The sequence below is a fragment of the Labeo rohita genome, chromosome 5 (genome assembly GCF_022985175.1).
Source record: "Labeo rohita strain BAU-BD-2019 chromosome 5, IGBB_LRoh.1.0, whole genome shotgun sequence".
Lineage (NCBI taxonomy): Eukaryota > Metazoa > Chordata > Actinopteri > Cypriniformes > Cyprinidae > Labeo > Labeo rohita.
The window spans coordinates 20,853,468-20,872,522 of NC_066873.1; the positions used below are offsets into that span (position 1 = coordinate 20,853,468).

General features: G+C 37.4%; 2 protein-coding genes across 2 annotated transcripts; one reads left to right on the forward strand and one right to left on the reverse strand.

Moving 5' to 3' along the window:
- Nucleotides 1-3,109: 3,109 nt before the first annotated feature.
- akr1a1a (aldo-keto reductase family 1, member A1a (aldehyde reductase)) lies at nucleotides 3,110-8,771 on the forward strand. Its single transcript, XM_051109048.1, has 9 exons — nucleotides 3,110-3,186; nucleotides 3,578-3,680; nucleotides 3,800-3,919; nucleotides 4,011-4,162; nucleotides 4,870-5,065; nucleotides 6,100-6,299; nucleotides 6,457-6,529; nucleotides 8,428-8,514; nucleotides 8,604-8,771. Exons 2-9 carry the CDS (start codon nucleotides 3,600-3,602, stop codon nucleotides 8,667-8,669), a joined length of 975 nt encoding a protein of 324 aa, XP_050965005.1. The 5' UTR covers nucleotides 3,110-3,186; nucleotides 3,578-3,599; the 3' UTR covers nucleotides 8,670-8,771.
- Nucleotides 8,772-9,110: 339 nt separating this feature from the next.
- Nucleotides 9,111-18,843, reverse strand: vcp (valosin containing protein). Its single transcript, XM_051109043.1, has 17 exons — nucleotides 18,682-18,843; nucleotides 16,695-16,806; nucleotides 16,399-16,571; nucleotides 16,110-16,252; nucleotides 15,100-15,230; nucleotides 14,864-14,995; nucleotides 14,676-14,778; nucleotides 14,410-14,543; nucleotides 11,950-12,085; nucleotides 11,713-11,825; nucleotides 11,344-11,508; nucleotides 11,122-11,244; nucleotides 10,827-11,039; nucleotides 10,398-10,706; nucleotides 10,164-10,319; nucleotides 9,876-10,030; nucleotides 9,111-9,713 (listed from the first exon to the last, which is right to left on the reverse strand). The coding sequence occupies exons 1-17, from the start codon at nucleotides 18,696-18,698 to the stop codon at nucleotides 9,608-9,610; spliced, it is 2,421 nt and encodes an 806-aa protein (XP_050965000.1). The 5' UTR covers nucleotides 18,699-18,843; the 3' UTR covers nucleotides 9,111-9,607.
- Between the last annotated feature and the right edge of the window lie 212 nt (nucleotides 18,844-19,055).

Sequence of the window (19,055 nt, forward strand, 5' to 3'; positions counted from 1 at the left end):
AATATTGGTGCCAAATCCAAACTAATAGAATTAGAAATAGTTCCTGTAGTTCATACAAATGCGATCAGACTGTAACCACTAGCAAAGGTTGCATGTCGCATGACTCCACTGATCAGTGCTGGAGTTTTAAATTTCTAGTTATATTTCAAATAAATGTTCTTAATGTATGATGTTTGAGGTGAAACGTTTGCTTTTATCTATTTTAGGTACATTATGTAAAGTCTACGTGACATGAATGGAGAATGCTTTCATTATGCGGATAAGTCTGACAAATGGCTCATGCCACATCGCTTGACTCAGAAATGATCCTCATCCCTCCTCTGAAATTAACTGGTGAATCAGACCGTTCTCAGTCACCAAGAGCATTTTACTCAGTTAACTTCCCTTAAGTCACACAAAAAGCATTATTTCATAAGTTAAATTAACTAAAGGTGTTAATTCTATTTTTTCTTCATAAAGTACAAGTATAAATGTCCTGCTGATGATGAAGTATCTATCTCACTTAGTGATCATTAAAAATAACAGAACATTTCAAGGTTCACTGTGTGTCTTGATGGGTCTGATTATCTGTGTCAGACATGGCAGCTCCATTAACTGCACTGCATTCCTCTGATGGATCTGCCACTGACTGTATGATCTGAGAAATTATCACTGACGTTCCACTCGGCTCTCTGTGGAGTTCACACTGTGCACGTAAATGAGCTGACCTGGAACTGACCCTAAGACGTTTTGGATTATATAGGCCTGTATAGGTTACATCAACCTCACACACTAGCATCTGAAAATCAGACAAAAAGAAAAGGTTACAAGACTACTCAACAGCTTTTACAAAATAACCAAAAAGCACTGTGAATTTTAAACATGATTATTAAAAAAAAAAATGGCTTCAAAGTCTGGCTGGCATGTAAGATGTCACTGGTGCATTTCCACTGGCACCTGAACATATGAATATATAAGAGTTCTCTTTTTCATCTTTACAAGTGTAATCTGAATTGTTTGCCATTGTTGAAAACACTCAGTTTTCTAAGGTTGAGATGAAGAGCAGGTCTATTACTATAACCAAAGACATTGAAGGGGAAACATGGCCTCCAATATTCAGATTAGTGAATATTTAGAAATAGAAATCTGGGACTGTGATGCCCCCTGAAGAAATATTTTACCCCTTTTCAACTTTTTGGAACATCCATTAGGCATCTCCTCAACTGAATAATGCATTTATTTTTGTTTGTGCTCCCAGAAGTGTTGCTGCCTCATTAATACTCTAGCCTGATGTCACCCATGAGATTTATGGCCTCACTGTTTCATACCAGAATACATATTCATAAAGTTAAAAAAAAGTAAATTAAGCAAAAACTGAGTTCTGAGTGCACATCTTTTAAATGTAGCCTAAACACTCTATACTATGGAAGCCCATTTCCACCACTGAATAAAAATAGAATATCTCAAAATTTTAAACTTTTTTTCCTCGCAATTGCGAATTTGGACCTTACAATTGTGACACTTTTCTCAGAATTGTGACACAAACTCGCAATTCTGACTTTTTTCTCAGCAATGTGAGATAGCTATAAAGATAGTTATGAAGTCAGCATTGTGAAACAAACACACAATTCTGAGAAATTAGTCAGAATTGCATGATAAACTTGCAATAGCGAAACATGAAGTCAGAATTGTGAGATATAAACTCGGAATTCTGACTTTATCAGAACTGTGATATAAACTCGCAATTGCGAGTTATAAAGTCAGAACTGTGTGATGCAAACTTGCAAATCTGACTTTTTCTCAGAATTGTGAGATAGCTATAAAGATAGTTCTAAATTCAGAATTAAGACAAACTCGCAAATTCTGACTTTTTTATTCTTAATTGAAATTGCAAGTTATAAAGTCAGAATTGCGAGATTCGCAATTGCTCCCCGTTGAAAAAAACAGCATATGCTGGTTAGGTAGGTTTTGAAGCATGGATGGTGGTTTGAGCTGGTTTAAGCTGGTCCTTAGCTGGTTTATGCTGGTCCCTCCTGCTCAGGACCAGGTTAGGGAGCAATACATGACTAAGCTAAGGACCAGCATAAACCAGCTTAAAACTAGCATGCATGCTTCAAAACCTGCCTGACCAGCATATGCTAACTTTTTCAACTACGGAGTTATAAAGTCAGAACTGTAAGATACATTCGCATTAGCTAGAAAAAAGTCAGAATTGTGAGTTTATATTATGCAATTCTGACTTCATTTCCCAGAATTACAAGTTTCTATCTCACAATTCTGAGAAAAAAAGTCATAACCTTTTTTATTTTTATTCAGTGGCAGAAATGGGCTTCTATAGTATGCAGAATCAGTAGTTTCACGTTTAAATACAGTACAACATTGGTATGGAATAGATGTCTATAAAAATGATCTGATTTCTGCCAAACTACTGCAGATTTGTGTATCAGTGACACAAATCAGTAACAATAATAGTTCATCATTTTTTTCTCTATAGTTAAAATTCACCTTGCATTGCCACATAGAGGTGCATCGATGAACAAACTCTACTCACATAATATATCACAAGTGTTCTGAAAGTATCCTCACTTTAAAATGAGGCATTGGTGCTATTAGACTGCCAATGACTCCACAATCAAGAATGTTTTTCAGGGCTTTGCGGGGATTTTCCCCCTCTGTGAGATGACTAAGTCATTTAGTCTGACCACATAAGGGCAGCGGAGTGGACCTTGAGTCGAGCACGCTGCCAGGTCACAACACTCGGAGCAGTCGTGAGCCGGACAGTAATGATTCGCTGGCTCTATATTTGTCCAGCAGGCGGGCCGTAACAGCTGAGAGCGCTAAACCTGAGCATGTGAGAATGTGACTGACTCTAAACTGTTTTGATATACGGCTCCATTGTGAAAACATCTAGAATAAACAAATGCCATTTCCTGACCCGAGCCTTTTTCATTATCTCCATTCCCCACAAAGCCACACTGACAAGTGATGACATCAATGCTGTTTAGCATGATTCAGTGAAAAAGGAGTGTCAAAATATGTTTGAATGGTCTTGTCATATGACGTTTCTCAGATAGCTGTAAGCTGTGTGGATGGCTTTTGGTTATTGTTCAGCTTTTCAGGAAATGAGTAAACAAAGACTTTGACCTTAGTATATAAAAGCTCAGTAACTGTGTCAGTCTGATTCTGCATTCTGGAGCATTATCAGAGGTAAGATACGAACTAAATCATTCATTCTGGGGATTTGGAAATTTCAGAAAAGCATTGTCTCTCTTATTTCATCTTATGGTGTTTAATATTTAGTGGTTCTATTTGTAACAAATTAAACCTGAAATAATCAGTCTGGCATCAGAGTGAAAAATCTCCAGTGTTATGAAACCTCTGGAAAAGCGTAGGAAGACTAAAAATCACTGCACTGTTGTATGATCATACATGGTTTTGTAATGCTATTTTTACATTGACTGATGTGAAATTTTTAAGTTCGAGTAATGTTTAAACCACAAAGAGCTTTTTAGACACAAATTATAAATTTTATAAAACAGTAAATTAAATGACCCTGAATTTATTTTTTTATTTATTTATTTATTTTTTTTTTAAATAGGAAAACGTGCTCTAAGTAAACCATGACAGCAGCAATCACTCTCTCCACGGGTCAGCAGATGCCAGCGGTGGGCTTAGGAACATGGAAAAGTGCCCCAGGACAGGTCAGACAAACCAAACATAAGCTGATAACAAGTTTAATACGGACCAAAGTTGTATTGCTCAGTATGCAATGTGTCTTATTTTTTTCTGTGTGTATTAACTTGATTGTGTCTTACTGTAGGTGAAGCAGGCTGTACTGGCAGCTTTAGACTGTGGCTACAGGCACATTGACTGCGCAGCAGCTTACAGCAATGAGCGAGAGGTTGGAGAGGCCCTGAGTGAACGACTTGCAGCAGGACAGGTACCTGCAGATGAAACGATACATGAAATGCCTCAACACTTTTTACTATCAAATCATCAATAAATTTGTACTGTTTACAACTACCATATAGCCTCTGAGACGAGAGGACATTTTTGTGACCTCCAAGTTGTGGAACACCAAACACCATCCAGATGATGTGGAGGAGGCCTGCAAAAAGTCTTTGTCAGATCTGAGGCTCAGTTATCTGGACCTGTATCTCATGCACTGGCCAATGGCCTTTGAGTAAGTATTTGTGTTTCCATATCTAGCTCTTGGATTGAAGAGCAGTTTATTTATTATGATTTAATTTCACAAACATCCCTTCAAATATTTCTGAAAGAAGTCTCGTATGCTCATCCAGGCTCCATAATAAAAAATAAAAATACAGTAAAAATAGTAATGTGAAACATTACAATTTAAAAGAACAGTTTTCTATTTAAATATATTTTAAAATGTAATTTATTGTTGAGATGGCAAAGGTGAAATTTTAACAGCCATTACTCTAGTCTTCAGTGTCATGTGATCCTTCAGAAATCATTTTAATATGCTGATTTGCTGCTTAAGAAACATTTCCTATTATTATCAATGTTTAAAACAGCTGTGCTGCTGAATATTTTTTGTGAAAACCATAATACTTTTTTCATGATTCTTGATTACTTTAAAACAACAGCATTTATTTGAAATACAAATCTTTGGCAACATTATAATTGTCCCTGCTGCCACTTTTGATAAATCTTACTGACCCCAAACGTTTGAACAGTAGTGTATTTTAACAGATTAGTTTCGACAGGTTAAAATACACTGCTGTGGTGCAAGAGTCTCAGTGTAATGAGGCTGTACAGATGGTCTTATGAGACCAAATATGGGTACAATTTTACCTGAATTAATGGTTTGAAACCGCAAAAGTGTACTGCAAAATATTATAACTAATGTGTTTTCAATACTTCCAGGAGAGGAGATGAGCTGATGCCCAGGCGACCTGATGGCACTATTCGGTATGATGACACTCACTATAGAGACACATGGGCAGCCATGGAGAAGCTGGTCGACCAAGGCCTGGTAAAAGCCATTGGCTTGTCAAATTTCAATGCCAGACAGATTGATGACATTCTCAGCATTGCTAAACACAAGCCAGTGGTTAACCAGGTATGCAAGAGTGATAACTGCAAAGATCATAAGACTGGATTGTCCTTGTGTTAATTTGCCATTGACAACTAATGGTAACTAACAACTAATTAAAGGTATTACTGCACAACTACTTTACTTACACTTCCAGTCAAAAGGTTTTTAAAGTTTTTTAAAGAAGTTTATTTTGCTCACCAAGCCTGCATTTATTTGATCCAAAAGTAATATTGTGAAATATTTGTACTATTTAAAATAACTGCTTTTTATTTGAATACATTTTAAAATGTAATTTATTGTTGTGATAGCAAAGCTGAAATTTTCTGCATCATTACTCCAGTCTTCAGTGTCACATGATCCTTCAGAAATCAGTCTAATATGCTGATTTGCTGTTCAAGAAACAGTTTAAAACTTTTTTTTTTTAGGATTATAGAAATCAATACATTTACTTATAGCAAAGGATGCTTTAAAATGATCAAAAGTGATGATAAAGACATTTATAATGTTACAAATTTACAAAGATTTCTAATTTAGATAAATGCTGTTCTTCTGAAGTTTCTATTCCTCAAAGAAACCTGAAACACTTCTATTCATAATAATACTAATAAATAACAACATAATAATAATTAAAAATGTTTTTTGAGCAGCAAATCAGAATATTAGAATGATTTCTGAAGGATCATGTGACTGGAGTAATGATGTTGAAAATTCAGCTTTGAAATCATAGGAATAAATTACATTTTAAAATATATTCAAATAGAAAACAGTTATTTTAAATAGTAAAAATATTTTAAAATTGTATTGTTTCTGCTGTACTTTGGATCAAATAAATGCAGGCTTGGTGAGCAGAAGGGAGTTCTTTAAAAAAACAGTAAAAATCTTACAGTTCTTGACTGGTAGTGTATGTGGTCTTTTAATAATCACCTAGACATAAGCTCTTTTTTTTTACCATTTTAACTATTCTGTTATTTTGGTTATTCGTATTTGAATGAATGAATGAATTAATAAATATAAATATATTAATTCTTTTTAAAAGTTTCATTACACTATATTTTCAGGTGGAGTGCCATCCATACCTGGTTCAGACTCAGCTGGTATGTTACTGTTGGAGTCGAGGGCTGTCAGTAACAGCCTACAGTCCTCTGGGTTCTCCTGATCGCCCATGGGTTACATCTGAAGAAGCCCATCTGCTGGATGACCCAAGGGTGGTCGGTTTGGCCAAGCGCTATAACAAGACTCCTGCTCAAGTCATCATCAGGTGAGGAGGGTCAGCACATCTGAGAATAGGCAAACATTATTTGCTAAAGAGGGATTCCTCCTTTCACACACTTTTCAAGTTTTATGTTAGTATTATTAGTGTGATTTTGAGTACACTTTGTCCATTACACACTTCTGGATTTGTTTTTTACTTATAGATGGCATGTACAAAGAGGTGTCGTTTGCATCCCCAAAAGCGTCACTGCATCCAGGATCAAACAGAACATTGAGGTAGGTTGGAAAAAGTCTTAAAACTTCATTTATGACACTTCATTTATGACACATTTATGGTAAATGTATGAGTAATTTCTGCATAAAACAGACGTTCCTAAAAACTCTCCTCCAGATTCACAAAGGTTATATATATAGAGGATATATATACAGTATACAGAGGATTTGCATTTATGTCACGGTTAGGTCAATTACCTGGATGTGCGGCCATATTGGAGATACTCGGATGTAAACAACAGCATTGATTGCACGGTTCATGTACTGCTGAATATGTTGTTCTGCTAATTATCATATAGAGAAGGACTTAGTAAGCAGGAAAGGGAGCAATAGTTTGACAAGCTAAAGTTAAGAAGTGGTAAAGACACATACAAGCAGTATTAATTAAGATATTAGCCTAATATTTCACCTACCTGACTGGAAATGATAAGAGCAACACGAATGTTGTCAAGATTCTTGCCCTGGAAATCCTGGTTCAGTTTGGCCAACCACAGATGTCTTTTGTTCCTCAGACAGTCTTTTGCACTCTTCTCCTTGATTTGTTATAACTTTGGCAGTATGTAGTATTCCAAATGTTTTCCCCAGTCCGACCGATTAGTACAGGCCAAAACATGACAGTAATTGACAATTTTTAGCAGCAATTATCAGCAAAATTTGCTAGTTCCGTTCAGTTAACTTCGGTTCAGTGGCATTCAGTGGGGGGCCCTCAAAACACCATTGGGCTAGTTTTGGATAGCAATTGGGCGGGGTTTGTTGCGAAAACCTGGCAACCCTGGTGGCATTGTTTACATTCAGTGCTGCCAATACGGGCAACTGATGACGCATTGTGAAAACACTGGTTTGCATAATTGCCAGAAATACTAATAAGTCATATGCCTATATTTACTTACCGTGTGTCCACCAAAGCATTTTTGGCCAACTGAAAAAATGCCAGGCACTCTTCTTAAAACGGCCAGCTGGTGGCGTTTGAGAACTCTTTGGAGGCACTGCATTTTTCCAGGTGAGAGGTTTTGGTTGCTATGATTTTGAATATCCACAGCAGTATTACTAGTATCTCATTTTGAAGAGCCTACTCAATTTAAAAGTGCAGTAACCAGAAATTTTAACTTATCCACTGTTGTTTGGTTTTGTACAAGTAGGATGGTTGGTCAGTGTAGTATTTTTCCCGCCCCTCCTCCATTGATTGGACGGCTGCATAAAAAGTGACAGTGACCAGCGCTGCGTTTTACAGCCACAAAAAAAGAAAGATAAAAAAGACGTCATTCTGCTCGTTTCATGAATGGGGCCCCGTGACTCTGCCAGCAAACATTTTTTTTGAGCATGCAGACCAGCCAATCACTCAGCTCTGACTCAACCAATGGTGTGGGGCTGCACTAACTGTCGTCCAGGAAACCTGTTTTTACATGATTCTGAGGGAAATTCCATAATTCCAGCTTTAAAACATTCTTCATCCCCCATGACTCATTTCAGCACATGCACCTGAGCTCTCCTATCTTAACTTAAATGCCTTGGCAGGTTATTTAACCACTGAGCCTCAATGCAACCAAATCATGATTGAAATAATGGTGCCTGGAGGTGTTTAAGCAAGGTCAGTCATCACTAGTGATTATTCAGAGTGTTAACAGAGGACAGGACATATAGAGACACCTGGAGGACAAGAGTTGTAATGAAGACGGAAGGCTGCATGTTCATGGGTTAGACCCAGAAATTGTTTTTCCAAAGAGATTTAGGTAAACATTGTGAATATTTTTCCCTCTAAAGCTTATGTGTGATTTGAGTGTGTGCTTTGTGATCGGTTAAGAGACGTGAAAACCAATGATATTTGACATCAGACCTGGTGTTGCATGATTTTTTTGAACATAGTTGATGTAAATATAATCATTGCGCACCTTTGCATACAGGTGTTTGATTTTAAATTAACTGATGAAGACATGAGGGTGATTGAATCTTTCAATAGGAATGAGAGGCTTATCATTCCAACTATAATGGTGAGTATTAATACTTGTGCACAATAAACAAAAAAACAAAAACGTTTTGAAATGTCTGTTGTGGCTGAAATGTTTTTGTCACTCCACAGATTGATGGACAAAAGGTCTGGAGAGATGCGAAGCACCCCAATTTTCCTTTCAATGATCCATATTGATAAAATGCAACAGAAGAATGTGTAAACCTCTCAGAGCTGAAGCTGGCATGTCTTCAATATCAAAGTTACCCATTTAAATAAAAAAAACAACAACTACATTTACATATTTGTATTCCTTCTGATTTTTATCATAAAACACGAACGCATAACAGTATCAAACAGATTAATCTGGATGGAGCAATTATATAAAGCTCAAGTTATTTGCTATTGAAAATCACTGGGCAATTTTTAACAAGCATAAATGAGCTGCATTTTCTAAAGTTCACATGTACCTAAAAGAGGGACATTTCTTTGAAAGAAAAAAACTGAAACTAATAAATGCTATCAACTTTCACATTCATTTCTTCACAATTTGGCATTTGGGAGACCATTTTATGCTACGGTTATCTGTACAGGTTCACAGATCCCATACCTCTACAAATTAAACACCACAACATCAGGTCCATTTCGTGAATTTTATTTAACATTTTTCAAACTTGTAATACATTATATGCTACATTCATAAAAAAATGAAGTCATTAGCAATTATTTTTTTCCTTTTTTGTTTTTTTTAATCCTTCCAACAGCCTAGCATTAAACCCCACCACTAAAGCTGCTCATATAGCTTGTGAAAAGTTAATGAAATCACTATCGTGTATGGTTTTTCACTGAAATTCACCCCCACCCACAGAATGTTAAGATCAAAGTTCTCAGAAATCATCCTTTCACAAACCAGAGCAAAACACAAGCAGCTACATGCTTTTCTCTATCAACAGAGGAGGGGTGGACAGAAGGAGAACGAGGCGAATAAAAAACAGGGGGAATGGACATGAAAGGAGAAGCGGAAAATAATAAACAAAAAGCACAGTCCTAAAAATGTGGAATTTTTTATTTTTTGTCTTTTGTACATGGCGGCCTGTATGAAGAGTGGCCTGTGAGGGTCAGCCACGTGGTCACATTTATCCATAAAGATCATCATCGTTGTCCTCATTGAAGATGTTGCCTCCGCCGCCACCAGAAGAGCCCTGACTTGGTCCACTTCCTCCTTGGTTACTGGATGGGAATCTTTTATTTAAAAAGAATAAACAAACAGGGCATTTAGCAGCTTGAATTCAATCCGAATGCATGGAAACCAAATGATATCCTAACAATCTTATTAACATATTTAAGCAAATAAATCTTCCTTCATAACAAAAGCTACTTCTTAAACATGATTTAAGATCCCACCTGAAACTGCCAAAGCCTCTGCTTTGTTGCAGGGTCTGTGCGAACATCTCGTATTTGCGGATGTCGTTATCGCTGACGGAACGGCGGGCAAAGCGCATGGCTTCCTCGAAATGGTCCTTTCTAATCTCAGGCACTGGGTCATCCTCCTCCACCTCCTGAATATACAAGAAAAATCAACCAACCAACATGTTAGAAAACCCAAACTACCATACTAGTTCTAAATGCATCACACCATAGTATTTAGGATTGGACTTGAATAGGATTAACAAACAAACACAGAAATCTCACCATTGCAGAAGGGTTGGTCTGCCTCTCACGTTCCCGTCTGATCTCATTCTCAATGGACTCACGGATAGCCAGTTTACAGGCTCTCTGACAGATCTCAGTCAAGTCAGCACCTGAAAAGCCATTGGTCATCTTGGCCAAGAAGTCCAGGTCCACGTCCTACGCAAAAAGGAATACATTAATATCCTACAAGAAGACAAAAACCCTATTTAAAAAGAACAAAAGACATCCACTCACCTTTGAGATTGGAGACTTCCTGAGGTTAGCTTTGAGAATGGCAATGCGAGACTTCTCATCAGGCAGTGGGATGTAGATAAGCTGGTCCAGTCGCCCAGGCCTGAGGATGGCAGGGTCAATGATGTCTGGTCTGTTGGTGGCCCCAATGATGAAGACGTTCTTCTTGCTGGACATACCGTCCATTTCTGTGAGAATCTGGTTAATGACTCTGTCAGCAGCGCCGCCACCGTCACCAACGTTTCCACCACGAGCCTTAGCAATGGAGTCCAATTCATCGAAGAACAGCACACAGGGAGCAGCTTGACGAGCCTGGAGGAGAACAGAGACAGCAGGACAATTTTAAAATGCATCCTTAGTTTACATGTCATTATAGTTGCCCATAGCCTTTGAAAAGCATAATTTGCCTGACTAAAATTCAAAATGACCTACCTTGTCAAAGATCTCACGGACGTTAGCCTCAGACTCTCCAAACCACATGGTGAGCAGTTCTGGGCCCTTGATTGAGATGAAATTGGCCTGGCACTCATTGGCAATGGCCTTGGCCAGCAGGGTTTTACCACAACCTGGTGGTCCATAGAACAGCACACCCTTGGATGGGGTCATGCCAAACTTAAGGAATTTGTCTGGATGTTCCACTGGGTACTAGAAGGACAGAAAAATTTGGTGAAGATGTGTCAAAGTTGAGCCATGTGAACATTTTGAACAAGGCTTGTGCGCTCAGTACCTGCACCAGCTCCTGCAGCTCTCTCTTGACATCATCAAGGCCACCAATATCCTCCCAGGTGATGTTGGGCACCTCCACAACCGTCTCTCTCAGGGCAGATGGGTTGCTCTGGCTAAGAGCCCACTTTTAGGTAGAAGAGGGCGACAAATCAAAGCTTCAAAATGTAATTCCCTCACATTCAATTGTTCAGATGGTTGTAAGAGTAGAGATAAAGATCCTTACCCTGAAGTCATCCATTGTTACAGCCAGGGAGTTCATAACCTCTGCATCGATGGTCTCATCCTCCAGATCAATAAGGTCCATTTTCTTTCTGATGGCTTGCAGGGCAGCCTCTGAGCAAAGGGCGGCCAGATCAGCACCCACATGGCCGTGGGTCTCATTTGCCACCTATAGGCAAATGGTGGAAGAAAATTGAGACATGAAAATGCATTATTTCTGAGGGATGCATTTAAAATGTATAATCCACTTGGCTCAAAATTCTGAGGGGGCAGCATTAAACGGACATGATGCTTCCGCCGGTGCCCGATTAAGGAGACCCAGTTTAACTAAACATGAATCACCACTGAGCACCGAATGTTCTCTGAAACACACCTGCTCCAGATCAACATCATCTGCAAGCTTCATGTTCTTGGTGTGGATCTGAAGTATCTCAAGTCTTCCAGTTGCGTCTGGAATGCCGATGTCCACCTCTCTGTCAAAGCGTCCTGAAATTAAGAGTCAGAACATCAGCACGAGATGTTCCCTTCTAAGGGGGACGGCTTGTACCAAGAGGTCTAAACATCAACTAGTAATGTCTATGCAAAAAACACTTGAGCAAAATGATCTCACCAAATCGCCTGAGAGCCGGGTCAATGCTGTTGGGTCTGTTAGTGGCTGCCATGACGATGACATGAGCCCTCTGCTTCAGTCCGTCCATCAGAGTGAGCAGCTGAGACACAATGCGCCTCTCCACCTCACCATGAGTCTGAGAAAACAGATCAGAACCATTTAGTAAAATAACCCCTAATTAGACATTCATACTTGCATACAAAATGCTGCTTTAAAGAAGTGAAATGCAATGGAGCGGATTTATTCATTATTAATTGTTTAAAATTAAACAAGCATTTTGAATTATATGAATGTTTTTAAAATAGAAAACATTCTGGCAAATTTTGGATAAAAACATTGTCATAGTACATGCTGCTAATAATGTCTACTGGATTCTAGTTAAAGCAGAATATAATATTCAATATTTAATCAGGTGAAGTGATCACAAGAGCAAGCATTATTTTCTGAATTAGCTTTTATTGCTATATTTTCATCTTAAATTTAGCTTCTGTAATTCTGTGTGCTTTTTTAAAATCATCTACACACATCCCTTTTCATAATTTCTTTAGTTAGTAGCCAAGGCAATATTTCAAACATTTTACTAAAGGTTTTCATCGAATATTTACATTTTATTTCAGCCTTATTTTAATTAACAAGTGACTTAAATAGTTTTAGTTAACAGACACTGTGCTCTTATCAGTAGTATTGGACAAAATGCTTCATAGTCATATTGCCAGCCTGTGAGATCTCCTATAAGCAATATTATCAAGCTAATTTATTTAATTATTTACTTGCTTTTATAGCCAGAGAGTGAACCAACTTTGGCAAGACTAAAAGCAGTCTAATGTTAATGTAATCTATTAACTACACATTTTAGTCAAGTTGCATATGAATGTCATAAAATATTTTCAATATGACTGAACTTGTATTTAACAATTTAATTAAAACATTGTAAGCATTATAATTAGAAACTTACATTTCCTCGATTATTCAAACAGCAGCTACAGAAAACGAGCAAAGAACATTTACCTTATCAAAAGAACATCACTGACTTCAGTCTAGCACGAGTTCACGCAATTTAAAAACATACCCGTTATAATCATCTACACTATAATATCTACACTAAGTATGAAAGATTCATCATGCGTCGCATGTACATCTGCACTTGTAGTTTATGCTGAGAATTCAGTCGGCATGCACACACTGCTCAAAAACTCTAAGGACTAATTTGAAAGCCTCTGATCGGCCATTGCATGGTTTCAGACTAACATTTGTGAGCAGTGGCATCAGCGCATCTAAGTTGTACAGTTCTGGCACCAGGAGCAGATTTGGTAGCGCTAGGGGTGGTGTGTGGGATTATTAAAAGTCTAGATCATTTAATCATTAGTAATCAAAATGACTATTGTTTTGCATTAAAAAGCAGTTACTAATAACATGTTAATTTCTTGTTTATTTTATGTTTTTACAGATCTGACAGTAAAGCACTAAGCTTGAGTTTGGAAACATACAAAATGTACTTTTAATAACAAAACCTAAAACTATATATTCTACTACATACTCTACTACATATCATACATTCCACTCCTATTAAATGTACCATTACTCTTTTATAGTATTATATGAAACTGACCAACTTCAGATGATGAGATTTAGTCACAAATTTAAGAAAGGGCTGTGTTGAGCAGAATTTAAATGATTCTCACCGGATCTCGTAGCCCTGCGCAGTAACAGTATCGCAAAAATCAACTTTGGTTCCTGAGTAAAGCCATTTTGAGCTCAGACAAGTTTGTTTGCGTTGTGGTCCAAGCTAATAAACGGTCTATGCTGTGCAGCTCAAACATAGCGCAGTTCCGTTATGCTTGTTTCGTTTGTTGTTTAATGATTCTCATATGCAACAGAAATGGCAGTGCTTGTATGCAAAATCCGACCTTTTTAGCCCCGAATTGTATTCATAAACTCAACGGAATCGTGTGACTGGTTATAACGTGCGATGCTGTAAAAACATGGAAAAAGAAATATAATGGATGATCAAATTAGCCCTAATATTAGTTAGATAATACTAGCCTAATAATAATAATAATAATAATAATAATAATAATAATAATAATAATAATAATAATAATAATAATAATAATAAATAGTCTTGATATCAAACACATAAGCCACATGTAACACCTCTGCCTGTCACTGATACACAATACTACTGTCTATCAGCACAACACTACTTCTAAGTGTTTTATTGTTGTCTTTCATACTGTGGGATCAGGGGGAAGTCAAGAATTTGTAACAATGTTTTGGCTAAAACAGCTTATGCCACAAAAGTTATTTTAATATTAATGTCACAAAAAAAGGCTACAAATTAAATACTTTACTGATGGATACAAATTGAGCATAAAGAATCAGTCAAAGTGATGATTATTTGCGATAGCATATGCAATGATTGAAAGATTTCTACCTCTGAACACCACTCAGAAATCTTACCTTCTCTCTTTTTGGTGCAATGGCATCAAGTTCATCAATAAAGATGATGGCTGGTGCGTTCTTCTCTGCTTCCTCAAAAGCCTTGCGCAAATTGCTCTCAGATTCACCTGCCAGTTTACTCATGATCTCAGGGCCTGGAAACATTAAAAATTTATGTCAAGATCATTACATCAACATTTCAAAATGTGCTTAGTGATCAAAAAAAGCCAGTAGCTATTAAAGAGAACTAATCGAGGCATATTTATAATTTGTGCAGTCATCCGCACCATTGATGAGGAAGAAGAATGCTCCAGTTTCATTTGCCACAGCACGAGCGATAAGAGTCTTTCCAGTTCCAGGGGGTCCATACAGCAGAATGCCACGGGGAGGCTGAACAAACAAGAAATTATTTGAACCTCAGACTGCAAACTCATAATACTTTAATATGTGGAAGTCTCAAAGTGTGGATAATTACCTTCACTCCAATAGCCTTGAAGAGAGCAGGGTGTCTCAGAGGCAGCTCTACCATTTCTTTGATTTGGGCGAGCTGTTTCCTAACCCCTCCAATGTCATCATATCCTACCTCATTCAGAGACTCTTCCTCATCCTGCAAACAGGCACGCGGATACAATCATGCACACTTCATCTACCCTTTCCCCATAGTCTATTTTAAACCATGGCATAATATTAAACATTTGACAGTCTACTCACCTCTCTCTTGATGGGTTCCCCCTCACAGTGGATCACTGTGTCTGGGGCCACAATACAGTACGGGCTGGGGTCAGTCTCCACAACTTTGAACTCCACAGCACGCATGCCTCCCCTGACCAGGAAAATGTCACCTACGGAAATAAAGACAAACGAAATTTCATTAAAAAACAAAAACAAAAACAACAACACCACTTTATTTGCTTGATACATCGACTGCAGTTCATGCTGTCTTGGACAAACCACAAACTTTTACTAGGTCTTTAAACACAGCGGACCAAAGTTCACATGCTTGACATTTAAAAATCAAATCAATCAGGTGACTTCATGTCAAGTATCATGACACACCAAGTAAACTTGAATCCACAGATGCGCCAAAATACACTAGTAAAAAAGACAGTAGTGCATATGAAATCAGCTTATGTAGACTGTTCAAATGTTGTCTTTATGTTTTTGAAAGAAGTCTTTTATGCTCACCAAGGCTGTATTTGGGAAAAAAAAAAAAAAAAGAGAAAGTAAACAGTAATATTTTTGAAATACTACAAAAAATTCTATTTAATCCATATAGTAAAATGTTGTTTATTCCTATGATAAAGCTGAATTTTCAGCAGGCACTAATAAAACAGAAACTGAAAACTTGTTAACACTTTACAATAAGGTGTCATTTGCTACCATTAGTTAATGTTTTAACTACCATGAACAATACATTTATTACACTATTTTTAATCTTGGTTAATGTTAGTTAATACAGTTGTTCATTGTTACTTCATGTTAGTTCACAATGCGTTCATGTTAAACAACTTGTGACTAATAATGCATTAGTAAATGCTGAAATTAACATTAAGATTAATAAACACTGTAGAAGCATTCATCTTAACTAATAAATCTTATTGTAAAGTGTTACCGAAAACTTTTTGTAACAACATGAAAGTCTGTCACCTGATCAATTTAATGCATCCTTGCTGAACCTATTACCTTATTATTTTTAAAATCATTTTTAGAGATATATTTACCTTTACGGATTGGTCGGTAAGCCTCCAAGAAGTAAGGCTTAAGATAGACCTCAAACAGGTTGCCAGTGATGCCCTCCACTGTGTCATCAATGGGCAGAACATGAATGCGCTTTCCGTACTTCACATCTGGACATGGCTGAATACTGAAAACCATAAATGATCCATTCATTATTTATATTCAGAGATACATTTTAAAATCACTAGTATTTACAGCCCCATTAATCAGATTAACAAACTGCTGAAACGACATTCCCTGGATCTTTCGAAAGAACAGAAAACAATATCTTACCTGATGACATCACCAAGGCGCACTCTGAGGTTGTTGCGGACCACCCTGTTCATGCGAACTTTTTCATCAGAGCAGGTGTCATCAGACAGGACGATGCAAACTGTCTCCCTCCTCTTCTTGCCCTTCAACAGCACTGTGTCTCCCCTAAAGAGCTGGAGCTCATCCATCTTTGCCTGAAAAAAAAAAAAAAAAAAAAAAAAAAAAAAAAAAAATGTGATGGGAATGTGAAGACCTCAAAAAAAAAAAAGGACAAAGGATTTAATTTTATAAAGTTACAATTTAACCAAAGAACATACCTGAGAGAGAGACACAACACTGTTGTCTTCATTGATGGATTCATCAACAATCAACCTATTTGGCCTGTTCTTCTGCTTCAGAATGGCAGTGGAAAGATCATCATTTTTGGATCTGTGTAAAAACAAACAAGATTTTAAAGCAGTGGCTCTCAATGTTTCTTACTCAAAGGACCACTCATTATCATTATAATTATGATATAACTTCTCTGGTGCTCCTGCTTTATTTAAAAAAAAAAAAAAAAAAAACTGGGAGTGCTGATACTAAAATATCCGTGCTTCATTTTATGATTTTAGAATATTCTGCATGTTTTTACAATACACGCAATAGTTATACTGAGGGGAAAATCTAATCTCAGTTTACTCGATAACTTCTTGTTTTCAGCATTCAAATTATAATTTTTTTAAATAAATATTTTGAATAGGTTCCTAAGGCCTTTGAAACACAAAGGATGCTTAGAAGAAGCCTCAGGCAACATCCACTTTTATTGTTTAAAAAAATACATTAAAAAAATAATACAATAAACATGTACTGCAACTATGACTGTTACTGAACAAACATTAACTTGTGTGTCCCACAGAACAAATTTACAGAGTTTTGGAACAAAATAAATGCGTTTAAAGACAACTCTCATTGTCAGGTGAATCGTCCCTATAATAATGTTGGACAGTTTTCAGGTGGTTACCAGAGACAGATAGTTGCTATTTTATTTCTTTCAGTATCACTTAAGACGAAAGTGAAAGATATGTTACGTTTCATATCAAGTGGTAAGAAAAGTAGAAAAAAAAAAAAAAAAAAACATTACACATTATCCTGTCTGCTCGGAGAGGATTACACGATGGAGTCGATTGATAAGTGCATTTCTCCTCACATGCTCGTTTGTCAAGCTCAAGTTACTCTAGAGCTTTCCACAAAACACTGGACTAAAAGCCGTAATGATCCACTAGATTTAGGCCAGGATGCCGTCGTGAGCAAGGCCTCAGTGTAGTTGATCCCGCATAATACAACAATTTAAACTGTACACCGTTTATAGGGTTTTTCTGAAGAGACAGTAGACAAAAGAATCTAAACTAAAACGATTATTAGACACACGTCAATGGGATGCGGCCACATCGCATGTGTAAATAAGCTAACAACATTCTCAAAGCTAACAGACAACATACGTTAGGTGTTTACACACTACTGAACTGTACAATTAACTCCCTCACACAAGTGTTAGTTTTCCTTGTATACGCAATCTAGGCATATATTGTTCAGGTAGATGGATGTATGAGTTATATCCTTCTCAGAGCTAGCAGCAGTTAGCCATCTCCAGTGGCCAATGACACAGCAAATGCTGCTGTGACATGTGAAGCTGAAACCGCTGAAATACAAGCATTTTTGTATTTGTAAAAAATCTAGAGTCTGGTATAGCTAACATCTTTTTAACTTCATATCGTGTCAGTCGTTTTGTTTTTCGGTTTGACGGCGGAAATATCCAAATCACGGGATTTAAAATCATCACCTGCTGCTATATGCTTTCACACAAAGCAGGTTTGACGCTTTAGCTCGCTTTGTTGCCTGTTATTCACAGTTTACTATTATAGAGAATTCAAGGCGTTTATATTTCTGAAGCGGTATGTGGGTTGTTTAAGAGTGTTGTGCGTGTTTATCCGAGCAATCGCCGGTGATGCCGGTGGGCCGAAAGCCTCCATCATATGCGGAGATGACTCAGTCCGGTTAGCTTACATGCTAAACACAGCTCATAGCCGCATTTAAACTCCCGCAAAAGTTTTAATGAGTGATGAGAACGTTAGTATCTGTATTGGACGAATTTATATTAATTTACATATGCGCTCCGATGGGAAACCTTTAGCGTGTAAACTCGCTCTTTTCATTGATCACCGTTTATGATGCGTTCGTCTTTTAGCGTCATGGCTAACTGGTACTCAACAAAATACAAAACAACTACGATCGCGCTAAATAACACAACACTAAAATTGTACTTACTCTCCACCCGAAGCCATATTGCTTCTCCCGAAAAAATATATAAATAGTTGATGAAAATGAGTTGCTCTAGAGTGACCGATTCCAACCTTCACACTAGCTTTTTACCTCTGCACTGGATTAGCTTGCTAACATTAACTCTGCGGGGAAAAGTTTCCTCGCCCATTGAATGACGAGCCAATCAGAGCACGCGTTGCGAGTTCTTGCGCTGACTGATTGGCCAATCGCGAAGCGAACGTCGTAAAGCGGTGGCTGTTACTCTTGATTCTGATTGGTTTATTTTCTGCTGCGTTGTGAATTGTCTCCTTTGGATTGGCTCGGGACGGTCTGATTAAATTGTTACTCGGCTGAGTCGAAGTGTCAAAACGCCACCAACA

What these genes read in the sequence shown, in the direction of transcription:
- akr1a1a (XM_051109048.1), top strand. Translation starts at nt 3,600, where the DNA reads ATGACAGCAGCAATCACTCTCTCCACGGGTCAGCAGATGCCAGCGGTG. An exon ending in ACAAGCCAGTGGTTAACCAG is followed by an intron (nt 5,066 to 6,099) that starts GTATGCAAGAGT and finishes CTATATTTTCAG; the next exon opens with GTGGAGTGCCATCCATACCT. An exon ending in TTATCATTCCAACTATAATG is followed by an intron (nt 8,515 to 8,603) that starts GTGAGTATTAAT and finishes GTCACTCCACAG; the next exon opens with ATTGATGGACAAAAGGTCTG.
- vcp (XM_051109043.1), bottom strand. An exon ending in GTGTTGTGTCTCTCTCTCAG is followed by an intron (nt 16,572 to 16,694) that starts GTATGTTCTTTG and finishes TTTTTTTTTCAG; the next exon opens with GCAAAGATGGATGAGCTCCA. An exon ending in ATTCTTCTTCCTCATCAATG is followed by an intron (nt 14,544 to 14,675) that starts GTGCGGATGACT and finishes TAATGTTTCCAG; the next exon opens with GCCCTGAGATCATGAGTAAA.